Here is a 26915-nt window from a genome sequence, read left to right on the forward strand (position 1 = left end):
AACGATTACATGTCTTGAGACTCTACTACAAGGAGATGGCTTGACTTGGGCGCCAGCCGGGTCACTGGTACGGAGAGCCTATTTGTGCAGGTGCTTTCCGGCCTTCTGTTTCTGATAGTTCCAGAGTGCATTGCGGGCACTGCAGAAATGTTTCCTTGATGCTGATCTTCCATCATGTCTCTCCTGAACATTCCAGCATTGACCTCTTCATTGCCTGTAGAATAAAATCAACACTCTTTTGCATGGCATAGAAAACATTTCAAGCTGTTCCTGACCTGATTTTTCAGCTTCAGCATTTACCATTCTTCCCATCTTCAAATCCAGCCAGAGTAAATTGCATATTCCATGATTTTTTGCTTAGATTAGTCTCTTCTTTGCATAGCAAACGCCAAGTAATTTTTTCAAGCTCACATCATAGTCTGTGTTCTTCCCAAACCTCTGTGGACTCTTCAGGCATTATCAGATCCCCCTGCACCCCCAGACCTTTCTCACAGACTGGTGGTCACACGTTTCCACTCCAGTCCACTCCACCACCTGTGAGCTTCCCAAGGACAGTAGTGTGTCCAAGTCTGTGTCGTATCCCTAGCTCTGAGGGCAGAGCCAGAAGTAACTACTCAAAAAACGGCTACTGTCCAGCCTCTTCTTCATCAAGAACAGTCTATACATGGGAAGTGTAGCAAGGACTAGCACAGTGACAAGGACGCAGTAACAAAATCAGAATTCACGCGAGTCAACTTGTATTTCTGTCTTGGTGCATGATGGTGAGTAGAGAAGCTTTACTATTACGTAATTTAAATTCTGTAAGCAATTTCTGTGTTTGGTGTGTGTTTGCAAGAAAGAAACAATGCTTTATAGCATTACTTTGGCTTTGCATGACAGAATGAATAGGAATTTGCTAGCACATTGGCAGACCCAATTTGAGAAATACCAGTGAACTTAGAGAAACCAAATAATGTTAGAGAAGGCACATGTTTTTCATTTTGGGACCTTTTTTGTAGAAGATATTTATCATACTTAATCAACTGCTTAGAAGTGGGATTGCTAGGGGGCGCGGGGGTGGGGGGGCTCAGTTGATTGGGCTTCCGACTTCAGTTCAGGTCATGATCTCATGGTTCATGGGTTCGAGCCCCATGTCAGGCTCTGTGCTGACAGCTAGCTCAAAGCCTGCAGGCTATCTTCAGATTCTGTGTGTCCCTCTCTCTCTCTGCCCTCCCCTGCTCATGCAGTCTCTCTCTCTCTCTCAAAAATAAAACACAACAAAAAAGTGGGATTGCTGGGTCACAAGGGTCAACATACGTACATATATGAAATCTTATCATTAGTACTTAAGTATCATGGCCCTTTCGTGCACATGTTAAATAAAACCAGTCCTTAAATTATCATCTTCCTAGTCTTAGAAATAGTGGGTCTGGTAATCGTGTTTTATTATGAATTGCTATCATGCTTGCTGAACTTTGCTATCAGCTGTTTCAGGATTTGTGCTCTATTTGTACTCTGGAGTCTAGATAAGTAGGTCACTATTAAACACAAAATTTTTACTTTTGACTTAGTACTTCATACAGTTTTTTTTAGGTTTATCTTGAGAGAGGGTGCAGGCAGGTGTACACATGAGTTGGGGAGGGCCAGAAAGAGAGAGAGGGAGAGAGGGAATCCCAGGCAATCCTAGATGTGGGGCTTGATCCATGAACTGCAAGATCATGACCTGAGCTGAAATCAGGAGTCTGATGCTCAACTGACTTAGCCACCCAGGTGCCCCAGTACTTCATACAATTTCAGGCATATAATATGAGTTTTAAGCCTTACTTTTTGATCAGAGTACGTTCTGCTGAGAATTTGGTGGGCTCTGTGGATTAACTGTCTCCATAGCACTTTCAACATTCCTTGGTAATAAAGTGGTCAAGAGCAGGGGCAGACAAATCTGGTTTTTCATCCCCATTCTGTCACTTAGTAGGTAACCTGTAAATTGGGGAAATTAATGGTTCCTATTTGTAGATTTGTTGTAAGAATTAACTCAGGTAAGTATGTTGGTAGCTTAGCATGGAACCGGCCACACACAGAGCAGCACAGAATACTGCCATGGCTGTTACTTTGATCGTTTCAAACACGTATGCTTGGGTGTGAAGACTGATAACGCCCTCACTAATCTTCGGAAACCCAGTTGGAGGGAGACTGTTACCTATATTCTCAGCCATCGAAGAACCAGGTCTTCAGCATCTGCCTTCCCTCACCTGCTCCTCCGAACCTTTTATATGAAAGACTTTGAAGGGAGCTCAGCCTTATCAACTACCTTATTCTATGATCTTAACCTTCTTGGTTTTGTGGGCTCTGTGAAAATCTGGTAATTGGTCTCACAGATTTGCATACACTCAGCTTTGTGCATGTGGACACCCAGACAAGACCCTAATCTTTGAGGTGGTTAGAAAATCTAGATTAGTCCAAGGTTTCTCTGCGTGAGGCATTACTTAGGATACCTGGGTATGGGGTTTCAGAACGTAGCAAGAATTCAGTTCTTCAAAGAAACTAAGGAATCTTAAAATAATAAAAGCCACTATAAATACATTTTACCCCTTAGCAGTAGGAAACTTTTCTGCAGAGGTTTTCTAAATGCAGAAATGCATTTAAATGCAATTAAAATGCAGAGAAACAATTTATCTGAGGTTTGTAGGCTTTATAAGAGGACTACCACTTCGCAAAAAGGAACTGGCATTCAGACCAGTTTTTGTATTTCGTATAAAAGGTATCATATAAAAGGTTCAGAGGAGCAGGTGAGGGAAGGCAGATGCTGAAGACTTGGTCCTTGGATGGCCGAGATATAGGTAACAGTCTCCCTCCAACTGGGTTTCTGAAGATTAGTGAGGGCGTTATGGGTCTTCACACCCACGTGTACATGTTGGAAAGACCGGAAGAGGATGCGGCCCCTCTGGCCCAGGTGTGTCTGGCGGGACCTGGTGTCTGTCTCAGTTACTGAGTAACGACACCCTGAGGGCCGTCCATGCAAGGGGCACTGGGGCCAGCCCGTCACCAGCCTGCCATGTTCTTGGTGGGTGGGCACTCGGACGCGTGTTTTGAGTGCTGATCTGCTGCATCACAGCCTAAAATCGTAACAGATAAAGTCACTGTTTTCACAGATGGGGTTTCAGTTGTTTACTGTGGTTAAGGTATAAATGAGCAGTTTATGTTGTCACTTTTTAATATTCGGGAACAAAGAAAAGATCTGATAATGCCTAAGTGGCAGATTAAATGCATCTTGCTGTAATGTTTTCAAAGGACACTTGATATAGGGGATGTTTCTTTATGAGGCAGAGCAGCAGTTCAGGCTTTAGAGAACTGATGCCATGGACCACCCGTGCACGCCCCTTGTTGACCTCCTGGCATCACGCAGTCTCGCTGTCATTTGTAAGCCCGCGTGGTCCTAACGATTGTCTTGTCATAGATAGTCGTTATTTCTGTTCAGTGTGGAATGATACAGAATTTTAAACGAATTCCAACACCATATTAAGGTTTTACACTTCACATAACATTTTACTTAAAAGTAGAGCCCAAAGAATTTACAGTAATTTCAGTAATGTTCTAAATAGAAACAGAGATGTCTCTGAAAAGCAAAATACGACTTGAGGCTAGTCTTTGCTCTCCCGTTTGATAAACATGTAGGAGTTTATGGTCTTAAGTGAAGTAATCGAAACGCAGCTCCTGTTTGAGTCCTAGCGTCGGTAGCCCCGCTAGTGTGGCTGGGAAGCCAGGCCGAGCCTCCCAGGGAGGTGGGCCAAGGCGGGCCTGCAGACCGGTGTTGACTGTGTCGTTTCCTCGGAAAGTGAAGAAGGAGGAACACATCTACAGTGAGGGAGTTCTGGCTGTCCCCAAATTGGTGCTTAGCACATGCTTTCTGGTTCTTTCTGTCACCAGTGTGGCTGGTTGGATTCAGCAGGGCAGAGGCAGAAGGGAAGACAGCCTCACAATAAATTGTTACCTCGGACCACAGCTGAGCCCCTGCTTCGCAGCCTGGTACTCTGGAGTGGTGCCCACCTGTTGGCATTCCTGGCCTCACTCAGAGTACTGGCTGCTTCGCTGTAACGGGAAGAGACAGCAGGATGCAGCCTGCGGACGGGTTGCAGCGTTCCCTAGTCCCGGCCTAGCAGGCCCTGCAGCCTCCGGCAAGCATAGGCCCTTTGGTACTCGGTTCCACTCGGGTCCGATAGGCCTCTCCAGGCGGCCCGTCCTCGGATTTCAGCAGCCTTTGCCAGCAGTTCTCTTTGCCAGATCTCTCTCTTTCTTGAGTATCATCTTTCTTAAGCCTTCTTAATTCTGGAAATTTGCCATCCCTTTGGTCTTGTCCTAGAATGGACTCAAGTTGACTGACTTAGAAAATGTTTCTGCTGCCTCTAGCCCACCCTCGTAGTCCAGGCACATTGAATCTGTGGGGAGAACCCACCATGGCCTCTGCTGTGGAACAGGGTGGTGGGGACAGTGCAGCGGCCGTGGCCTCCAGCCAGGAGCCGGTTGCGGCTGGGCGCCATTCGGGGATTTATTCCTCAGAGCCAAGCATGAGAGGGGGGGTTGGTTCTCCGAGAACTGTGTTCCTGGGAATCCCCCCTGTCACCCACCACCCTAACGTTCCCTGACAGCTCCTCAGCTAGAGCGGGGGGTATGGGGCTTGTCTTTCACTGACTGCTGTGCCGGCGTTATTTAGGAAGGTGAGCCTGGCAGTTCCAGAAACCAGAATATTTCTCTGACCACATCTCAGTCACCCTTACAGAACTGCCTGTGATCCACTGTACATCTAAGCCAAAAATACTGATTTCAGAACATTAGTACGGTCAGTATGCTGTTCTTCTTTGCTGGAGTACACAGCCTTTCTCAGAGGAGAACTACCTACCGCAAGAGCTTTAGCCTTCCTCCGCAAGGGGGTTTTAGTTTAATGGCAAAGAAAATACTTTTCTACCTTTTTTCTAAGTAAATTTATTTCTGTCTCTGCAAACACTCATTTTCTCCAGTACACAGGCCCTGCTCACGGAGGATATAATCAGTATTCATTTGGGAGATAGGGGGAGAGGAGCCAAATGAGTAGAAGCATCTGCTGGCTGGCTTGGGAAAGAGGAAGGCAAAAGGGAAAGGCGGGTTCTGGAAGGCTGGACCTCTGGAGAACCGATGGCAGTTCCGGCGACGGCAGGGAGAAGCACATGGAAGTCTCCCTGCTTCCAGTGAGCTCTCCTCGGGGCCTCTCAATACAAAGGAGGGACTGTAACCTTGGCCGCATTATACTTTGCTGCCTCAGAGTGCTGTTGGGCTGTAAGGAGCCAGGTGCCACATATTTCAGTTTCTCCTCAGAAGCCATTGTCAGAGCCTCAGAGCAGGCAGGGCGTTGTAATGATGCATTACGTAAACAGTAGGCAAGCAATGAGAATATTCAGTAGCCTCTGTGATGTTTTATGTACAATTGTTGGGAATCAATAAGTCATGTGTGTGTGTGTGTGTGTTTTTTCCTTAGGTTCATTTTCCAGACACCGAGAGAGCAGAATGGCTAAATAAGGTAAGAGTAGACTGTACAAAATACCAGATTATCCATTGGATTACAGGGTAAAGGGCCATCTTTCCATTTTTGGGAATTGGGATGTTGACAGTGTGTGAGCTCATTTGGACTTGGTTGGCTTCTGCTCCCCAAAAAAATTGAGTCATAACTGATATGTTCCTAAATAGTGAAAACTGTCTTCAACATGAATGATATATTCATAGTTGTGTATTTGGCCTGTGTCTACTTTCCTGACTGGCTAGAATTCGAGTCTATTTCATAATTATATGCAGCATTTTTGAAAATATTAAGAAAAAGGACACAGTTCTTAAGAAATCTAATAATAGATTAATAATCATTTTAAAGGTTATTTTTAAAGATCACATACTTTAAAGTAGACCTTTTATCCCTATATGTTAGATATCTTTAGAAGTATAGAGTAAAAACTAATATAGATAAATGACTACTTTTAGCACCAGAAGTTAGTCCATCATTAAAGAAAACTCATTAATGTTTATTAAGTGCTATACAGTTTTAGGTTTTTAGCAATAAATTGAAACCACAGGGTTTCTGATTTTTTAAATCAACTTTAAATGTGCTGATATGCTTAAATGGAATGCTTAACTTGAATAACTAATTCCTGAAACATATTAGTTGATCAGTAGTTCATTGTACAATTTTTAAATTCTAATCATGTTGATTTTACATACCAGAAAGGAGAAACCCCCTTTTAATTTTCAAAAATTCTGGTAAACTGTAGGGATGTAATTTTTCATGATGACTTAAGTACATTATTATGTGTTATTGCATCTTGTTTGATATGAATTCTTTCTTCTTTACAGACTGTAAAACATATGTGGCCTTTTATTTGCCAGTTTATAGAGAAGTTGTTTCGAGAAACCATAGAGCCAGCTGTGCGAGGAGCGAACACCCACCTCAGCACCTTTAGTTTCACAAAAGTTGATGTGGGTCAGCAGGTCAGTTTCTTCCTAAGTATTCTTGTGCACATGGTAGGATTGCTATGAAAACTTTAAAAAATTTTTTTAAGTTTATTTACTTATTTTGAGAGAGAGAGAGAACATAAGGGGGGTGGGTCATGGAGGAGAGACAGAATCCCAAGCAGGCTCTGCAACATCAGTGCAGAGCCCAGTGTGGGGCTTGAACCTGTGAACCGTAAGATCATGACCTGAGCTGAGATCAAGAGTCTGACCTTAACCAACTGTACTACCCAGGTGCCCCTAGATTGCTGTGAAACCTTTTAAAAATATGGGTCGCCTGGGTAGCTCAGTTGGTTAAGCATCCGACTTCAGCTCAGGTCATGATCTCACAGTTTGTGGGTTCGAGCCCTGCATCAGGCTCTGTGCTGACAGCTAGCTGAGAGTCTGGACCCTGTCTTTGGATTCTGTATCTCCCTCTCTCTGTGACCTCCCCTGCTCACACTCTCTCTGTGACCTCCCCTGCTCACGCTCTCTTTCTCTCAAAAATAAGTTTTTAAAAAACATTAAAAAATATATATATATATATAAACAAAATTATATATATATATGTAAAGCTACTTCACATTACTTTCTAGAGAAAATTGCTCCTGGGGAAGGTCTGGAAGGGTCTCTGTAGCTCCTCCCAGGTCTGCCTCCCATGAGATGGCCCCTCTTGTCTTCTGTGAGGTCCTCCCTTGCCCTCATTCTTCCACTGTGGTCTTTGACCAGTTTCCGTGGTTGGTTTTTCTGAGTTCCAGCATGTCTTTCCACCCCACATCCTTCTGTCAGAGTTACCTTTATACAGTTTTTCACAATCTGTCTAGTTGGAAAGGGAATTTGATATGTGAATTCATACTAAAAGTTTAATAATCGGCAATAAGCTTAAAGTGTTATGCCCTCAAGATGTTTAAAAACAGTTAAGGACTCCCAATGCCAGGCTTGTAGAATCACATTAATTATATAGATGCAGAGAAAGAAAGGTTTTGTTACTGGAATCATATACAAAGAAAAACTACTAATTCCTAATATTATTTTTGGTGAAAGTCTCAAGACAACATCTAAATTAGTTGATAATGACAGGCTTCCTTTTTTTATTTTGTTAAGTCAGCATTTACAATGATTAGTAACAGTTCAGTAACAGTTCAAGGTAACATTTTTTAAATTAAGATATAATTGACATATAACATTCCTATTGTACTTTCCAAGGTAGCATTGTTTTATATGCCTAATGAAAATTCAGAATTCAGTAATTTTTTAAAATTTAATGTTTATTTTTGAGAGAGACACGGAGCATGAGTGGGGGAGGGGCAGAGAGAGAGAGAGAGAGAGAGGGAGACACAGAATCCAAAGCAGGCTCCAGGCTCTGAGCTGTCAGCACAGAGCCTGATGTGGGGCTCAATCTCATGAACTATGAGATTGTGACCTGAGCCGAGTTGGACGCTTAATTGACTGAGCTGCCCAGGGAACCCCTTTTTAAATATTTTTTTTGAGAATTCAGTAATATTTTTAATACATACACACACACATACAGTTTGCATACATTTAGTGCACGTACAGTAGATCTAGACAGCCAACTGTCACCATATGCTGCAGGTCCGATGTCTTTGCTGCATCCCTTCAGGGATTTAATAAATGTGGCCAAGGAGTGTATGACCTGGTGGCTGTTGGGTTTATCAGTGCCCCCAGGCTCGTTCCCATCCCATACTCCCCAGGCCATCAGTCAACTCTCCTCCATCAGAAGTGATTTTCCGGGTGCGGAGAACTCTCCATCTTACCTACAGTTACTCAGAATCTGGGGTCTCCACAGCAGAGAGATGTGTGTGGTACCAAGCCATTTTCCCTCTTGGCTGTGAGGTCTCAAATAGGTTACAAGCCTGGGCTCTGCTCACCCTGTTGTTCAGGCGCACATCTGCCTGCACAGGACGCCTGTGTAACACTTGGCCTTTAGTATCTACTTCACCTTCTCTGACCTGAAAGGATCACAGCAGATAGGAAAGCACAATTACAGGGTAGAGTGCCGTGTGAACACGAAGCAGGGGTCACAGACTTTGTCCTAAAGGGCCACTGAGACGTATTCTTCTCCCCTCACTTCTTTTATAACCCTTTAAAAATGTAAAGACCTTTCTTAGCCAACAGCCAGATTTAACCTGCAGGCCGTGGTTTACAGTCCCCTAATGTCAGATACTACGCTTGTGTTTGTAGAGATTTAGAATTCTGACCTTAGCTGGGTTTGCTTTAGGGAGAGTTAGGTTCATTTTCTATTATACGCACTTTAAACATGATAGTGGGATTATCACTGGACAACAGTAAGAATGTTAAGAGTAGTGCTGACTTGGGGCTCCTAAGTGGATCAGTCGTTTAAGTTCTTGACTTAATTTCAGCTCAGATCATGATTTCTCGGTTTGTGAGTTTGAGCCCCATGTTGGGCTCCACGCCGATAGCACGGAGCCTGCTTGGGATTCTTTCTCTGCCCCTCCCCTGCTCACATTCTCTTCTCTCATAAAATAAATAAGTCAACTTCAAAGAAGAAAAGAAGAGTAGTGCTGACTTCGTAAAGGTAGCATGGAATTATTATCTACCTGCACTGGTGTCTCTAAGTGCAGGGTAATTCAGGCTGGGTGATGAAGGAGCAGGCCAGAAGGCGTGCAGAGCCCTGAGCAGGGTGCTTTGTCCACACTGATATGCTGGCTAAATCCTCAGTCAGCTGAGTTTCATTGCCCTCGGGTGTCTGTCGTGTGCTGGACGACACTCAGTCATCTGTAGTGGGGTTGGCCTTGCTACTTCTAACAGCACATGGCCTCTAAGTGGAGGAAGGGAATATTATGTACTGCAGACATTTAAACTAAGGATCCTAAACCACCTGTACCCCGTTTTCGCTCATCAGCTTAGAGGGTTGAACCATGTTCTTTGTGACTCAACAGTCTGTACATGTCTGGGCCAGTATCATCAGGGAAAAGGCTGGTAACCTAGGATAGTAGGAGATGTAGACACTCAAGACTTACAGTTAATCCTGTAGCTAGTTGAGGGGTGAGATGTGAGGGCACCTAAGCTGTCTCAGTAAGCATACTGCTTTAAAAGTAAAGTATTTCTTCAGCTTGATGGTTTGATGCCCAAATGGAAGGTTGAGAACTTTGCCAGAAGTGATCTCAAAGTGATAAAATGAGAGGAAGTTTGGAAGTGGTGTTACAGCTGGGCCCTTGAAATGTGACATTTATTATAATCTGCCTTTTCTTTTACAGTCCTGTGATTCTGTCTCTTTTCAAATAGGTGTTAAAATTATACCTACAGCCAGTATTTTTGATTTACTCAAAAGCCCCATTTTGTGAAAATCCTAAGAAATGAAAAATTATAAGACCTAAAGAAAAAAAAAAGAAAGGAAGTTGTTTCAAGCCATGTAAGGACAGAGTAGGGAAAGGACTAAAGTAAACTGGGAGAAACAAGGGGCCACGGGGCTTGACTAAGCACTCACTACGTGCCAGGCTCATTTTCTTTATGTCCTTTGATTTCACAGTAGCCTTGTTAGATAGATGCTGCTTTTATCCATACTTCACAGATGAGGACACTGAAGAACGGAGACTAAATAAGTTTCCCAGAGTAAAACACCGAGTACACTGTGAAAGCAGAACTTTAATTCCTGGTGCTAAGCTTGTTCTCATCTCTATGCCATTTGGGTTTATTTGTCACCCTTCCTGCATTTTAAAATAAGCTGCCTCTTGTTTCAGCCACTCAGGATCAATGGTGTTAAGGTGTACACTGAAAATGTGGACAAAAGGCAAATTATTCTGGACCTTCAGATTAGGTAAGTTTTTATTTGTGTCACAGTTAACGATGTATAATGTTACTAAGCTACCCACAAAGTGGGGGATATAATGAGCACTCTTCTTACCTGCTGTTTGTGGAATTTGACTAAACTGTTGAAGACCCACATTTATTTACTTTCTGCATCTTAATTCCTAATAGCATAGATAATTGCCAATTGTAAGTATGTTAAATTAAAAAAAAATTGAAAACACTACAAGAAAGTGACAGACCCATATTTTTTGTGAACATTGATATTAAAATCCTCAACAAAATACTAGCATAGTGAATTCACCAATATGTTAAAAGAACTATACGCCATGACCAAGTGGGATTTGTTCCGAGGGTGCAAGGATAGTTCAACATAAGAAAATGAACCAAGCACACATTAACAGAATGAAGGAGGGGGAAACATGATCGTCTCTGTTGATGTAGAAAGTGCATTTGACAAAATTCCATATTCTTTCATAATAAAAACACTCAACAAACTGGGAACAGAAGAAAACCACTTCAGTGTAATAAAAGACATATCTGAGAACCCAGCAGCAAACATCATCCTCAGTGGTACAAGACAAGCTTTGCTTCCAAGACCAGGAGCAGGTGTGTCTACATTCACCACTTCGTGGCACTGCAAGTCCTGTCCAGAGCCACTAGGTAGGAAGAAAAAGAAAAGGCATCCAAGTTGGAATGGAAGAAGTAAAATTGTCTCTGTTCACAGGTGTTATGATATTTGATGCAGAAAACCCTAAGCATTCACAAAAAAAAACTCATTGGAATTAACAAACGAATTCAGCAAAGTAGCAGAATATAAAGGCTGCACACACTCAAAATCGGTTACATTCTATGCACTCACCATGCACAATCCAAAGAAGAAATCAAGGAAAAAATCTCATTAGAGTAGAATCAAAAAGAATAAAATACTTAGGAATTAACCTGAGAAGGTAAAAGACTTGTACAAAGAAAACTACAAAACATGGCTGTGAGAAATTACAGAAGACATAAGTAAATGGAAAGGCAGCCCATGTTCTTTGTTTGGAAACTTAATATTATTAAATATTAACACTAAAAGCAATCTAGAATTAGTCCAGTCCACATAATCACATATCTGATAAGGGATTAATATCTAGACTATATAAAGAACTTCTAAAATTCAACACAGCAAAAAAAAACCCAAAAAACAAAAAAAAAACCCTCTTCAAAAGTGGACAAAGGTCTTGAATAGTCATTGCTCCAAACAAGGTATACAAGTAGACAATAAACACATGAAAAGATGCTCCCCTCATTGATAATCAGGGAAATGCAAGTCAAAACAATGAGATACCGCCTCACACCCATTAGGATGGCTAGTCCATAGAAGCATTGGCGAGGATGTTGAGAAATTGGACCCGTTGTGCACTGTTGATGGGAATGTAAAATGGTGCAGTTGCTATTGAAACAATAGTTGTTGCTCAAATAATTAAACATAGAATTACCATAAGACCCAACAATTCCACTTCTGGGCCTTTACCCAGAAGAATTGAAAACAAGGTTTCAAAGAGGTATTTATATATCCACATTCACAGCCGCATTATTCGCAGTAGCTAAAATGTGGAAGCAACACAGATTTCATTGATGGACGAATGGATAAGGGAAATGTGGTCTGTACATGCGATGGAATATGATTCAGCTGTTTAAAAAAAAGGAAATCTTCATGCTGAGCACCAGGTGATTAAAAACTTTAAAAGATAAACAGGTGAATTTAGTATATAGCTAATTATCTAACACCATCGAAAGCAAAAAAAAAAAAAAAACCCTTACAGGAAATTCTGACACATGCTACAAAACAGATGAACCATAAGGACATTATGCTATGTGAAATAAACTTGTCACAAAAAGACAAATGCTGTATGATTCCACTTACATGAGGTACTTAGTGTGGTCACATTCATAGAGAAAAAGTAGAATGGCAGGTCCTGGGGTGTGGGAGAGGGAGAAATGGTAGGTTGTTGAATGCGGCACTTTTGGGGTTTGTCAAGATGACTCCTGGTAATGGTGGTGGTGATGAATGCACAAGATGAATGTGCTGAACACCTCTGAACTATACACTTCAAAATGGTTAAGACGGGACATTTTAAGTTCCGTGTATTTTGTCACAATAAAAAATAATTGGGAAAAATGTTAACTGAGGGCAGGCACCACACCTGGCAGATAAAGGTGGTTTTCTTGAGTTCTTGTCTTCATTCTTTGTGAGTGTGCTCATGGCTTCCTGCATCCCTGTGAGGCCTGGTAACACACTGTGCAAGGGGCGGCTGCTGAAGTGTGTGGACCAACAGACACGGCTCACAGTTTTGTTTTTTTTGATCTTTGACTAAGGATCATTTTATATTGTCATCGTTGAAGTGTATAAATACAGTAAATGTAGAATGTTGGTACCAGTTACCTATACTTTACAAAGGAACATTGACTGCTTCTAATGATCTGATGGAAAAATCTACATCTTTAAAATACCAGACCCTACTGCGAGAACTTGTCATCGTGGAATAAAAGGAGGAAGCCCCCTGGGTCTTCAGCTCAGGTGGACCCTGAGACCGTCCGCTAGGCTGATAATGAGCTTCATGAGGCTGGAAGCTTTTACGTTCTCTTGTTCCAGCGCTGAGGAGGATTTCCTGCACATTTATTAAACGTTTGAAGGAATCCGTTAGTGGATGCCATTGTGAAGATGTCTGGCTTTCATGGTGTTGGCAGCTGCAACAACACATGCGGAGTATGCTGCTCAGATATTGGTCTCAAAAAAGAAATCTGCATTCCACTATTTTGTGTGTTCCAGACTGGGACCTTAGTTAGATTATTGGCGGTCAAGATGGGGAAGGAGTAATTGACAGATATTAGAAAATAAAGTGATCGCATCTTAGGGTGAAGAAGAGGAGAGTTTCAAGATGGTTTTTTTTTTTAATGTTTATTTATTTTTGAGAGAGAGAGACTGGGCTTGAGCAGGGGAGGGGCAGAGAAAGAGGGAGACACAGAATCCTAAGAAGTTCTAAACTCTGAGCTATCAACACAGAGCCCAACACGAGGCTCGAACTCAGGGACCATGAGATCATGACCTGACCAAAGTCCGTCATATCACCCTTTGAGCCGCTCAGGTGATTTACCAGCTAGATCCAGAAACCTGCTCAGTGAGAAGAATCAGTTGGTGCTGGCTTTGACGCCAGGGCATACGTGTTAGGAGAATTCATTGCAGATGTTTTTCGTTAGTATTTTACTTGCGTTCCTAGACACTGTCTTTCCTGCATTTATCAGACTTCCCTCAGATGTCCTCAGGCAGGGGCAGGAACATGACCTGCTGCTTCAGGAGTTGCGGGTGGGAGTCGAATTGTAGAGATCCCGCACAAAACATAGGTGATGTCTCAGGCTCCCATGAGAAATAGATGCAAGCCTGAAGTTCAGCACCGCGCTCTGTTCATGCTGCTGTTTTGTTGGCTTTGTATTAATGATGGAAATGACTTGATGATTGAGTGAAATTGGTGCCCCCAAAATGGATGCATCATTTCTGACCTTGAATGCCATAGAGCCCTGGAGCACTCACAACCCAGGGGCATGGGTGCAAAATTTACTTGTGGTGAAATATACACTTTTCTTTATGTTTTAAACAAAAACAATTGTTTACAAAACAAATGAAAACTACATTACATCAAGAAATTGATCCATGTAGAGTATGGAGATGGGCTAAATGGGTGATGTGTAAAAGGAGGGCACTTGTTGTAATGAGCACTGGGTGTTTAAGTAAGTAATGACTCACTGAATTCTACTTCTGAAACCAGTATTACACTTTATGTTAACTAAAATTTAAATATTAAAAAAATTAAAAAGAAAAAAAAGAAATTGATCCAGAAATTGCGCTTTGAGAAGTGACGTGTAATCAGTGTGGGAGGTGTCAGATCTGCTGGCAGGAACATCTGTGATGCTGGGCATTAAAGACTCAGATGTGGCCTCGGGTTTGTCTGCAGGCTAGTTTTGGTTGCTTTGCTATCATTTTACTCAGATTATGTACCTTGCAGATCTGTGTTGATTAAGAGACAGTAATACAGAACTTTTCTTTACTAGTTTTGTAGGAAACTGTGAGATTGACTTGGAGATCAAACGATATTTTTGTAGAGCTGGTGTGCAAAGTATACAGGTAAGGTTTTTAAAGTTTCATAGTCTTCTAAAATTCCCTATGCTGTATTCAAAAAGAAAATTGTGAAGTTTTTATTAACTCAGAGTTTCTTTGAAGTTAAGTTTTTTATTTGTAGGTTACACTTGAGAGAAACCTGAAGTCAGAAGTCACTAAGACGATCAAGTGTCCTCCTGCCTGAATCAGTAAATGGCCTGTGGAATTGGCTTCTGTGACATGTTTTGGTTTTCCATTTGAATTTAGATTCATGGCACAATGCGGGTGATCCTGGAACCGCTGATTGGAGACATGCCCTTAGTGGGAGCCTTGTCAGTCTTCTTCCTGAGGAAGCCGGTAAGTTCGTGCAGATCCCACCTTTCCTGTGCAGGGCGGGACTGCGTGAGGCAGAGAGACAGTCTGTCCTTCACTCACGGTTTTCCTTTTCTGACACCTGAATTATGTGTTTCTATACTTCTTTAAAATGCTCTTAACAGAGGGCTTCATCTCTTAATAGCTTTTTTTCCTGATTATAAAAATAATATTTATTATAGAAAATTTGAACATACAGACTTTTTGTTTATTTTTTGTTTATATATTTTTTAAATGTTTATTTTTGAGAGATGGGGGGGAGCAGAGAGAGAGAGGAGGACCGAGGAATCAAAGCAGGCTCTGTGCTGAGCTAGAGTCTGATTGGGATTTTCTCTCTCTCCCTCTGCCCCTCCCTGCTCCTGCTCAAAATAAACTAAAAAAAAAAAAATGTCATTCCTACCTGCACAACTCCTCACCTTAGCCCCTCCCCCTCCCTTTGACTCCTAAGTCTCCTCCCTTCCCCTGGGTGGTCCTTACCTATAAGGATCCTCCTTACCTGGCCTCCTATCTCGGCCCTGTCTTCTGTGGACTTCACCCCTGGGGTATCTTCCCAAGGTGCAGGCTGACCCACTAGGGAGCATCTCTCCCTTACACACAGTCACCATGGTCTAGGTGGGGTCCTCTCCAGCCTCATTTCCTGGCATCGCCCCTGATGGGCATCCCGATTTCCAGCCACAGGGAAGAATCAAAATCCAAGGATAGTACCAACCCCCATTGTCCCTCCCTCCCGTTGTCTTTTCCTTCTCCTAGAACTCTTTGTTCATCCATTGTTTGATCCTTTCCAAAACGGTTTTCCCTTGATGCCATACTGTCCTGGAATTCTGGCACACTTCTTGTTAACTCTTTGAAAGCCACAGCCATATCTGTCTCCATAAAGCTCAGTTCACGTCTGTTGGATGAATCTGTCTGTTTCTCAAGTATCTTTTCATGATACGCCACTTTTGTAACCTTTGTGAGCCCTTTCTGGTACCATTAACATCATGTAGAGTTTAAAATGGGAACATTAATTTTTATAATTTGATTTAAGTTACTTAATAGAGATTATTGTTGTTGGGTTTTTTAAATATAGGTTTATTTAGATCATACTGCAAGTGGTATTTTTTCTGTATGTAAAAGCACAAGAATTAAATGTCTTCACTTCATGTTACCACTAAAGTTACTATTCTGATTTGCCTTTTATCACTTAAATTATGGGCTTATTTTATTAATTATTTAATTCATTAAAAGTTTTTAAGAAATGAAGAGCTGTATGAAAGATTTACAATTCATGGGGCTTTTTTCACACACTAGTTACTTAAAAACCTTTATGTTTAAGAAACTTTTTTCATTGATGAATATAAAAAACTAATCTTTAGCAGATGGCAAAGTATTTTTAATTTACAGGAAATTTTTAATGATTAAAAGAAAAACCTTTTTTCAGTTCAGGAAACCGTGAAATCCAAATCTTTAAATCTCTGTCAAAATTTACTAATACTCTTTCTTAGGTTGGATCTTCCATAGGTTTATTAATTTTAAAAATAACATTGTAATATAACTTCCCAACAAAATCTTAGTGTCAGAAATGGAGGAAGCTTTGAAAGTCCAGAATCATCCGTTTCCTTATACGGCAAGTAAAGTCTCCAAACGTATGCTTTGGAGAGAAGGGAGTTTTTTTCCCAGTTATTTTCAACTGGAAAATATGAGTGCAGAACTCACTGCTGGCTGCCAAGTAATTCCTGTCACACCAAGAAGAAATACAGCTAGAAAGATTGGGCGGGGGGATGCAGTTGGCTAACCAGATGATCTAAAAGTATAATGCCAGAGACTTTTATGAAACTTTTGTACATTTTTGTTCTTGTTGATTTGTTTAGTTTTGCTGATGTGCTACCTGTTTAAAGGATAAAAAAAAAAGCTAAAAATTTCTGAAGTGACCAACTTTCTTGGAGCACAGTGAAGGCGGTGTGGTTAAAGTGACAGACTTGGGTGTCCTCCAGCCTGGGCTTCCACTCCTGGTCTTTCTCTTCTGACCGCGTGTATCGTGTGGTTTGCTTAGTCTCTGTAAGCCCAGGGCACCCCGTCTGTAATGTGGGGTTGGGGTGTCACTGGTGTTTCCCCATCTCTAACATGAGGACTGCCACCTCACAAGGCTAAATGCCCGTAGGAGTAAAACAGTAGGTGCCTGGTGCATAGTAAGTCCTCATATTTTTAAAGAATTAAATATTTTCCTACATGTAGGTTTAGCATTTTGGTGGGTCTTAACACTGGAAGTCAAGTTTTGGTAAACACAGTGACTTAAGTGAAGGTTCTGGTAAGAGCTGGAATAAGCCAATGTCTCCCCCTGACATGTGTTCTGGGAACTAGCCACTCACTCAGGCTAACATGACTGTTGTTGGAATTGCCTTGCATACAGATGGAGGGCCATTTTGGTATCCTCAGTTCTTTCTTTCCCTGGGGTACAGATCACCTAGAGTAAATCCAGAGGATGATCTGGGGTGTGCTGAGAATGTATTTATCCTAAGAGGGTCCTCCCAGCCAGCAGAGGGCATACTTCCTGAGTCTTTGAACCACAGATTGTATTTCTCCAACTGTAAAAATGGAAATAGCATCTTCCTTTTACAGTGATTTTGAGAAGAACGTGAATCCTGTTAGCTACAACTCCAGCAACCAAGACCCCTTAAAAAGGGGGGAAAGGAAAGCCTTATTTAAGTGAAATTAGTATGTAGTGCTCTGTCTCAAAACCTACTGGAACACAGAACTTGAACGCCTTTGTGCCTCACCCATGCCTGTTAGGCCTTTGTTCCATTCTCTCTTCCCTCTGAGACCACCTTCCTCTGGCCCTCCAGTCCACAGCCCAGAAACAAGGCTGCCAGTGCACTCGAGAGGCAGAGAGTCTTCCTGGGTCCCCGTCCATTCCATCTGGGTCAGATACAGACCCCTAGACCAGCTGGGAGCAGGAAGGTTGCAGTGTGTGAATCAGGCTCCTGAAGCCAATTCCTACAACCCTGTGTGGAAAGGAAGGGCTGGGCAGACGTGCCCACCAGAGTCCACTGGACAGGATAGGGTCCCAGACTTAGAGCACACATTAAGTTACCTGAGAGCTTTAGGGGTGTTTATCCTGCTGGGTGTTCTCTGAGTGTCTTGGATCTCTGCTTTGATACCTTTCAGTATTTTGCCCAAACCCCAGTAGGTGGGACGAGGGAGCTCCCCATTGCCCTCACCTGTCCTGAGTCTTGGGGCTGGCTCTCTTTCAAGTGACCTTGCTCTCTTATGCTTTTGCCTTTGGTGGATCTTATGTAGGAGTAAGTCTGCACACCTACCTCCAGCAGTGCAGGGTCTAATGGTCAGGGCCTGGGATGGTATCTTGTGCTCCTCAAGATCTAGAGCGTGTTTTCGTATCTCTCCCAGCTGCAGTGAACCTTCACCTACGTGTCCCTTCTCCCAGTGGCTTCTCTTCCTTCCAGTAGAAGGAGGTCTCGCCTCCCTGGCCCCACCCTGCAAGAAACGCTCTCCCCAGTCTCTGTAGCAGACATGCACTGCTCTGCCCACCAAGTGGGTTGCAGATGCCCCACATCTGTGGATTTCAAAGGGCTTACTCTGGCTCACCTGCACTTGGCCTCTAACAGGATCTAGCTGGAACCTCCCAGTTGCCCTCTGGTACCTCAGCCACTCTCAGAGCTTTCCAGAAGGAAGGGCTGGTGGCCCTGTCACCTTCTGCAGTCAACAGTGATGCTCTTCCCAGGTTTCTACATCTAGGGGAAGCTGAAAGTCCCAGGAGTTTCAAAATAAGAAAAACATTCTTGACTTTTACCATCAGTGAGAATTGACGAATTGTAAAACTCTGGAGAAGGGTGGGAGGCAGCAGTCGGTGATTCGTGGTCTGAGCTCTACAGCTTCGTGCACCTAGAACGCTGGCATCTAGTAAGTGCTGATACCAGCTGACCGTACATTTTACTGCATCCATGAGACCATGCATGTCCGGAAGAGCAGAGAGGAGAAGGCGCGTCTGCGGTTTCATGATGTAACCAGACTGGTTCGTGTGGTTGCAGTTGTTCCCGGAGCCACAGTACTGACCTCGTTTCTTCTAGAAGAGCGGCAGCAGCCCGGAGGGCAGTGGGGAAATCAGGTTTTCTCCCAGAGATCTCGGCCCCCCGGGCAGGGGCAGGGCCACGGACTGTGCCTGCGCTTCCTGACGCTGCCTGGTCCCGGTCCTGTCGTGGCTGCCTGCTCAGGCCTCACACTCACACTTGTTCTCATGTGCACTCATTTTTACACTCCTCCTCCTGCTCGTTCTTACATGTTCTCTAGCACGCTCTTTCTCATGTTCTTACACATTGTCACACATGCGTTCACACTCACATTGGTTATCATGTACATTCATTCTCAGGTGCTCGTTCTCATGCTTGTTCTTACTCATTCTCACGTTCACACTCACACTTGTTCTCGTGTACACTTATTCTCTCACATTCTTGCACATATATGCCTTATGTACTCTCACGTTCTCACATACCCTTGTTTATTCTCTTATGTGCTTATTCTCTGGTACACTCACTCATTTTTACACATCGCTCACAACTCACATGCTCATTTTCTCACAAACAAGTTCTCCCTCCCCTCTCTTCATTCCTTCCTCCTCTGTGGTTCTGGGCTTTTCTTGCCCCTACCTCCCCGGTGTTCAAGGACAGGACAGACAGCCCCTCCTCAGGCCCTTGATAGTCCGCTTCCCTGGGGGCTGCTTTCTTGCAATTCAGATGTCTTTGCAAAGCCAGCTGAATCCTGCCCTTTCTGACTCCTGTTCCTGCCTCCCTGGTGTTTTATTTCTCTGAACTTGGGTAGCATTAAAATGTCTGTCATCGGTGTGCCTGGGTGGCTCAGTCCGTTAAAGCATCCGACATTGGCACAGGTCAGGATCTCACAGTTCATAGGTTCGAGCACCACATCGGGCTCTGTGCTGACAGCTCAAAGCCTGGAGCCTGCTTCAGATTCTGTCTCTGTCTCTCTCTCTCTCTCTCTCTCTCTCTCTCTCTCTCTCTGCCTCTCTGCCCCTCCCCAGCTCATTCACTCTGTCTCTCTCCCTCTCAAAAAAAAAAAAAAAGACATAAAAAATTTTTAAATGTATGTCACCGCTTTGACAAAGGTCATAAGAGTAAGCCCTCTTTCACCTGATGTTTTAATAATCTCTGGGTTTTTTAAAAGTTTTTTTAATGTGTATTTTTGAAAAGTGCTAATGTGAGCGGGGGAGGGGCAGAGAGAGTGAGGGAGACACAGAAACTGAAGCAGGCTCTGAGCTGTCAGCACAGAGCCCGACACAAGACACAAACTGCGAGATCATGACCTGAATGGAAGTCAGATGCTCAACTGACTGTGCCACCAGGTGCCCTTATAATCTCTAATTTTAAAATCCCTTCCAGGGAACCCACCTTTGACAGGACTGCTCATTAATCTTTGGATGTTTCCCAGGGTTTCTGCTTCAACAAGATGCCCCAGGCTCATCAACCTGGAATCAGCTGTTTGTTCAGAATCCCTTGGAAAATGTATTCAGAGATCATGATCAGGGCGCTGGCTGTGCTGGTAGCCCCAGGCTGCCATTGCTTCTGCACCTGTTCTTTTGGGGGCGATGGGGGGGGTGGAGGGCACCAATATGAGTTTATTTTTTTTCTTTTATACTTTATTATCCAGTTGGTTTCCATGAGCACACCTAGTGCTCATCCCCACAAGTGCCCTCCTCCATGCCCATCACCCCCCGTCCCCCTCCCCCATCAGCCCTCAGTTTGTTCTCAGTATTCAAGAGTCTCTCATAGTTTGTCTCTCTCCCTCTCCCCAACTCTTTTCCACCCCTTTCCCCTTCCCATGGTCCCCTGTTAAGTTTCTCCTGTTCCACTTACGATTGAAAACATATGGTATCTGTCCTTCTCTGCCTGACTTATTTCACTTAGCATGACACCCTCAAGGTCCATCCACGTTGCTACGCATGGCCAGATTCCATTCTTCCTCATTGCCATGTAGTACTCCATTGTATAGATAAACCACATCTTGTTGATCCATTCATCAGGTGATGGACATTTAGGCTCTTTCCATGATACGGCTATTGTAGAAAGTGCCGCTGTGAACATCGGGGTACATGGGCCCCTATGCATCAGCACTTCTGTGTCCCTTGGGTAGATCCCCGGCAGTGCTATTGCTGGGTCACAGGGGAGTTCTATTGATAGTTTTTTGAGGAACCTCCACACTGTTTTCCAGAGCGGCTGCACCAGTTTATATTGCTGTTACATTGTTGTTCATCCTACAGCAGTGTAGGAGGGTTCCCATTTCTCCACATCCACATCTGTAGTCTCTTGATTTGTTCATTGTAGCCACTCTGACCAGCATGAGGTGGTATTTCAGTGTGGTTTTGATTTGTACTTCGCTGATGATGAGTGACGCTGAACATCGTTTCATGTGTCTGTTGGCCATCTGGATGTCCTCTTTGGAGAAGTGTCTGTTCATGTCTTCTGCCCAGTCCTTCCCTGGATTATATGTTTTTCGCGTTTGGAGTTTGGCGAGTTCCCTAGAGATTTTGGATGCTAGCCCTTTATCTGATATGTCATTTGCAACTATTTTTTCCCATTCTGTCAGTTGCCTATTAGTTTTCTTGATGGTTTCCTTTGCAGTGCAGCTTTTTATCTTGATGGAGTCCCAGTAGTTCGTTTTTGCTCCTGATTTTCTTGACTTTGGGGATGTGTTGAGTAGGAAATGCTACGGTTGAGATCAAGGAGGCTGTTTCCTGCTTTCTCCTCTAGGGTTTTGATGGTTTCCTGTCTCACCATTATGAGTTTATACTGATACTTGCAATAAGTTTGTATTTCATTTCTCTTACTCTGAAAAATAGTCTTTCAGGACTCCTTAAAGTTGTTTCTTTTTTAAGTTTTGGTCTATCTGAAACAAACTTGACTCTTCTTTTTCATATTTATTTATGACTATCCACTTCCCAAAGGGATTTGAGAAGTTTTATTGCTGCAACTATATGGGTAATTGAAATCATGCAGTTTCTTGAACATTTCTTCTACAAATATAAAGCACAAGTCAGTGTTTCTAATCAAGCTTTTTTTTTTTTTTACCTGTCTACATACACTAAATGGAATCTTTTTTAATTTTTTTAATGTTTTTGTTTTATTCTTGAGAGAGAGACAGAGCACGAGCACGAGAGGGAGGAGAGCAGAGAGAGAGAGACAGACAGACAGACGAATCCAAAGCAGGCTTTGTGCTGACAGCTCAGAGCCTGATGTGGGGTTCAGACCCACAAACTGTGAGATCATACCTGAGCCAAAGTCAGACGCTTAACCGACTGAGCCACCCAGGTGCCCCTAAATGGAATCTTATCTTAGCTAACTATGTAGGAATTATTCTAAGGTAATACCCAAATACCTACTAGAAAAATGGGCAAAATAAAATACAAGTAATGAATGGATAGAACATGTTCCACTAATACCAGGAAAATGCAAATTAAACAGTGATAAAGTACCATTTTTTTTAACTACCAGGTGGACTGGACTGACTTTTACTACCTGTTTTTGGTGAGGGTATAAAGAAAGAACATTTTATACATTTTGGGTGGGAATATAAATCAGTACAATATTTTATTCTTCAGGGCAATTGGGTAGCACCTGTCAACATAAAAACTGAACATATGGGGGCAGCTGGCTGGCTCAGTCAGTGGAGCGTTTGACTCTTGATTTTGGGGATGTGAGTTCAAGACCCACATTGGCTATGGAGATTACTTTAAAAAAAATAAATCTTTGGGGCACCTGGGTGGCTCAGTTAAGCATCTGACTCTTGATTTCGGCTTAGGTCATGATCTCACAGTTCGTGGGATTAAGCCCCACATCGGGCTCTGCACTGACAATACAGAGCCCACTTGGGATTCTCTCCCTGCCCCTCCCCTGCTTGTGCTCACTCTCTCAAAATAAATAAACGTACATTTAAAAAAAAAATAAAAGAATTTAAAGTAAAATAAAAATAATTTTTAAATGATCATATATCTTTGACCAAAACTTTCACTTTTTAAATGCTAATCTACATACCTACAAGAACATGTATGTAAGATTTTCACTGAATCATCACTCATAATAAAAGAGAAAGTATAAATATTCTAAGTGCTCCTCAATAGAAGGAAAGGTATATAAATTATATGATTTTACTGGAGGAAACTGATATTATCAAAAAGAAAAAGAAAAAAGAGATAGCTCTCTATGTACCAATGAAGGACAGTGGCTTTGATTTTTTACCTAGTGAAAAGCAAGGTGTAGGACAATATTATGTACCAGCCCATTTTATTTATAAAGAAACCTGTACGATGTGATAATTGGAAATAATCTGCATACTTAATATTTTTGTGCTTTTTTTTCCCAATAGCTGATAGAAATTAACTGGACAGGACTGACTAATCTTCTCGATATCCCTGGGTTAAAGTAAGTACCATGTCATGGCCTGTGGTTAGCTTGTTTACAGTGTGATGTGCACCTGTAGTGTCCTGAAAACCACACAGACCTGGGCAGGCCTGTGCCTCTAAGGCACAGTCTGAGCCTGTTCACAGGCTCTGCTATGTGACTCCGGTGAAGACTCCTAAGACATGGCATCTGAGGCTTGGGGGCCAAGGGAGTGAAAGGCGAGACGGTGAGAGTGTTAACCTGGGACTGCCCCCCTTCGTCTTACTTATCACTCCTCAGGAGGTACCTTTAAGTTTTATTTCTTGAGTAGGCTCCACATCCGAAGGGGAGCTTAAATTCATGACCCTGAGATGAAGAGTCGCATGCTCGGGGCGCCTGGGTGGCTCAGTCGGTTAAGTGGCCTCATCGGTGTGTGAGTGTGAGCCCCATGTCTGGCTCTTTGCTGCAAGCCTAGAGCCTGCTTTAGATTCTGTGTCGCCCTCTCTCTGCCCCTTCCTCACTCACACTCTGTCTCTCAAAAATAAACACTAAAAATATAAAAAAGAAAAAAAAAAGTCACACGCTCTACCAACTGAGCCAGCCAGGGGCCCCAAGTGTTGATGTCTTAGAAAAGTAGCAGCCTCTTAATAACTTGGACGTTAATTTTTAAGTTTGGGTTTTATTATTTTCCCAGAAAAATAAAGGAAACCTTAAAAAGGAGTACGTATTTTAAAACTAGGCTGCTGGGTTGTTCTCAGGCTGCTGCCTCCATTCCTCCAGCACCTCCTCGCATAGGGTAGATGCAGGTACTGGCCTGGGGAAGTGTCACGCAGGAGTCTGGGTGTGAGAGCCGGGAAACCCTGAGTTTCTGCCTCACGTCCTGGGAGTCCCTGCATTATTCTGTAGCAGTATCACATTTGAAACATGAGGGAATTTGCCCAGAATAAGCTTATGGAACTGCAAAGGGCACATTCCTACTTGAGGGAAATGAAGGCTTCCTCATTGGGTCACAGTCATCCGTCATACCTGATGGAAGGCGACTGTTTGTGGCAAACCTGTTAGTTGTTGCCAAGCAGAAGGTTCTAGAATCCTGCCTTTGCTATTTACTATTGTATTTGAGGGTTGAAATACATTACTTATTGGTTACAGTTACATATGTTCCTAGTAGGTAACTTTTTAATCTGCTTTTTTTCCTGAAATAACTCAGAAATTAAATTTTTATCTATGCCTGTGTATTTGTTTATGCCCCTAAAATGGCCATTGGAAAGAACTTTATTTTGTTTCATTATCAGGGAAAAGTTAGGACTTTAATAAAGTGAGACATAGTGGGACGCCTGGGGGGCTCATTCGGTTAAAAGTCTGACATTGGCTCTGCTTATGATCTCATGCTTGTGAGTTCGAGCCCCGCATCGGGCTCTGTGCTGACAGCTCGGAGCCTGGAGCCGGCTTCGGATTCTGTGTCTCCCTCTCTCTCTGCCCCTCCCTTGCTTGTGGTCGGTCTCTGTCTGTCTCTCTCTCAAAAATAAATAAACATTAAAAAATATAATAATAAAGTGAGTCCTAATAATAAAAATCTTTTTCAGGTACTATGATTTCATGGGTATAGAAAATACTGGTATCTTTAGAAGATCTTTGCAAAGAACAGACAAGTTTAAGAGTTCTTGAAGTATTCATTAGGATTCTCGTTTGCAAGGAACAAACCAAAGTTTTATTTTTAAATAGAAAAGTAAATTAATGAGGAGGGGGTACCTGGTTGGCTCAGTCAGAGAAACGTGTGACTCTGGATCTCAGGGTCATGAATTTGAGCCTCACATTGGGTGTAGAGATTGCTTAAGACACCTTGTTCATGCATCCAGCCAGTAAGTGTTGAATGCCTGCTATGAGCCGGCCACTGTTGCTGGTGCTGGAGGGCAGCTGTGAGCAGAGCGGCCACACTCCCGCCGTGGAGCCGCGCTTCCGGCGGCTCGTTCGCGGCCTCTGGCACTGAGCAGTCCGGAGCCTTGTTTGAATGAAGCCAGGCGGGTGTTGGTGTCCAGATGACGCCCTCAGCGCTCTCTGTCCAGCGTGTCCTCTGCTATTCTCTGTGTGGGCGTGCTGTCAGGCAGGCTCTTGCTGTGGAGTCACAGCTTCTAGTTTATGTTCTTCGTGCTTAGCAACTTCAGCCGACGAAGGACTTCCAGCACAAGTTCCAGGCCTGACTTCTATTTGTCTCTCCATCCTTGGACAGACCCTGTGATTCTGGTGATCAAGTCTCATGCCTACTCCCAAAGAAGGAAGTGGGGGACCAGGGTGAGGGGTGGGGGGAAGCAGAGGAAGAATTTGCACCTGACCTTTCATCTGTGCAGACAGATGCTGGTCAGCCAGCAAAACAACAAATCGCTGTTGCCATTTAGTGTGGAAAATGTTTCCTCCTTTATATATCACGGGAGGACTGAAGTAAACACCCGCTAGTCCAAAGCAGCTATGCTGTAAATAGCATTGTATTAATTCCCTTACTGGGTGAGCCAGAGGGCATATTTTGCCTTGGCAAGCCTGCACCTGGGGAAGTCAGTCCCAAATCATTTATTTTAAAAAGAGATAAGGTGTACCTGGCTGGGTTAGTCAGTAAAGCATGTGATTCTTGATCTTGGGGTTGTGAGTTCAAGCTCCATGTTGGGTGTAGAGCCTACTAAAAAAATTAGGGACGTCTGGTGGCTCAGTCGGTTAAGCGTCTGACTTCAGCTCAGGTCATGATCTTACAGTTTGTGAGTTCGAGCCCTGTGTTGGGCTCTGTGCTGACAGCTCAGAGCCTGGGACCTCCTTCAGATTCTTTGTCTACCTCTCTCTCTGGTGTGCACGTGCACTCTCTCTCAAAAATAAATATTTTTTCAATTTTTAAATAAAATTATATAGAAGTAAAAGGGAGATCTTTATCATGTATATTTGTACATGTGGAGGTATATATATATAAATAGACTCCATTGTATTTAATGATTTTTTTTTTTGGTCAGAGAGCATTAGTAGGGGAGAATGGCAGAGGGAGAGTGAATCCTGAGCAGGCTGCATGCTCAGTGTGGAGCCCAATGTAGGGCCCAATCCCACAACCCTGGGATCATGACCTGAGCCAAAATCAAGAATCAGATGCTCAAACAATTGAGCCACCCAGGCACCCCTAATTAATGATTTTATATGTGGACGGGTTCTCTTTATAGTAATAGCTTTAACTACTTTTTTAATAGAATTTTATACATGTGGTATATAAAATATATACTTGTATTTGGTATTTAGAGAATTATATTTATCATTAAAAATATATAGTGTATATAAGAAATATAGAGGGAAATACCATTCAGAAATAAAGCATGGATGCACCTGGGTGGTTCCGTCAGTTGAGCATCCAGCTCTTGATTTCAGCTCAGGTTATGGTCCCAGGATTGTGGTCCTGAGCCCCGTGTTGGGCTCCGTGCTGGGCGTGGAGCCTGCTTACGCTTCCCTCCCTCCCTCTGCCTCTCTCCTCCTTTCATATGCTCTCTGTCTCTCAAAACACAAAAAAACAAACAAAAAACACAAAGCTATGTTATGAAAGGAATATATAAAAACATCCTTTTAAGTAAATTATATATTCATATATAATATATTAGTTAAATATAATAATGTAAAATTTATACAATATATAACATTTTGTGTTTATATAAGTTTTATGTAATAAAATATATACTTGAAATCTGAGCTGTGCTTTCTCAAGGACTTTCTGTCAAATCAGTTATAGCAAG

General features: G+C 42.8%; 1 protein-coding gene across 1 annotated transcript in view; it reads left to right on the top strand.

Moving 5' to 3' along the window:
• Window positions 1-26915, top strand: part of ESYT2 (extended synaptotagmin 2) — an 85848-nt gene that overhangs the window by 22847 nt on the left and 36086 nt on the right. The window contains exons 3-8 of the mRNA XM_029954218.1: window positions 5486-5527; window positions 6349-6483; window positions 10206-10282; window positions 14365-14437; window positions 14678-14767; window positions 23150-23205. Coding sequence (XP_029810078.1) covers window positions 5486-5527; window positions 6349-6483; window positions 10206-10282; window positions 14365-14437; window positions 14678-14767; window positions 23150-23205 — 473 coding nt within the window. The remainder of the gene's footprint in view (window positions 1-5485; window positions 5528-6348; window positions 6484-10205; window positions 10283-14364; window positions 14438-14677; window positions 14768-23149; window positions 23206-26915) is intronic.

This window comes from Suricata suricatta, chromosome 2, assembly GCF_006229205.1.
Source record: "Suricata suricatta isolate VVHF042 chromosome 2, meerkat_22Aug2017_6uvM2_HiC, whole genome shotgun sequence".
NCBI lineage: Eukaryota > Metazoa > Chordata > Mammalia > Carnivora > Herpestidae > Suricata > Suricata suricatta.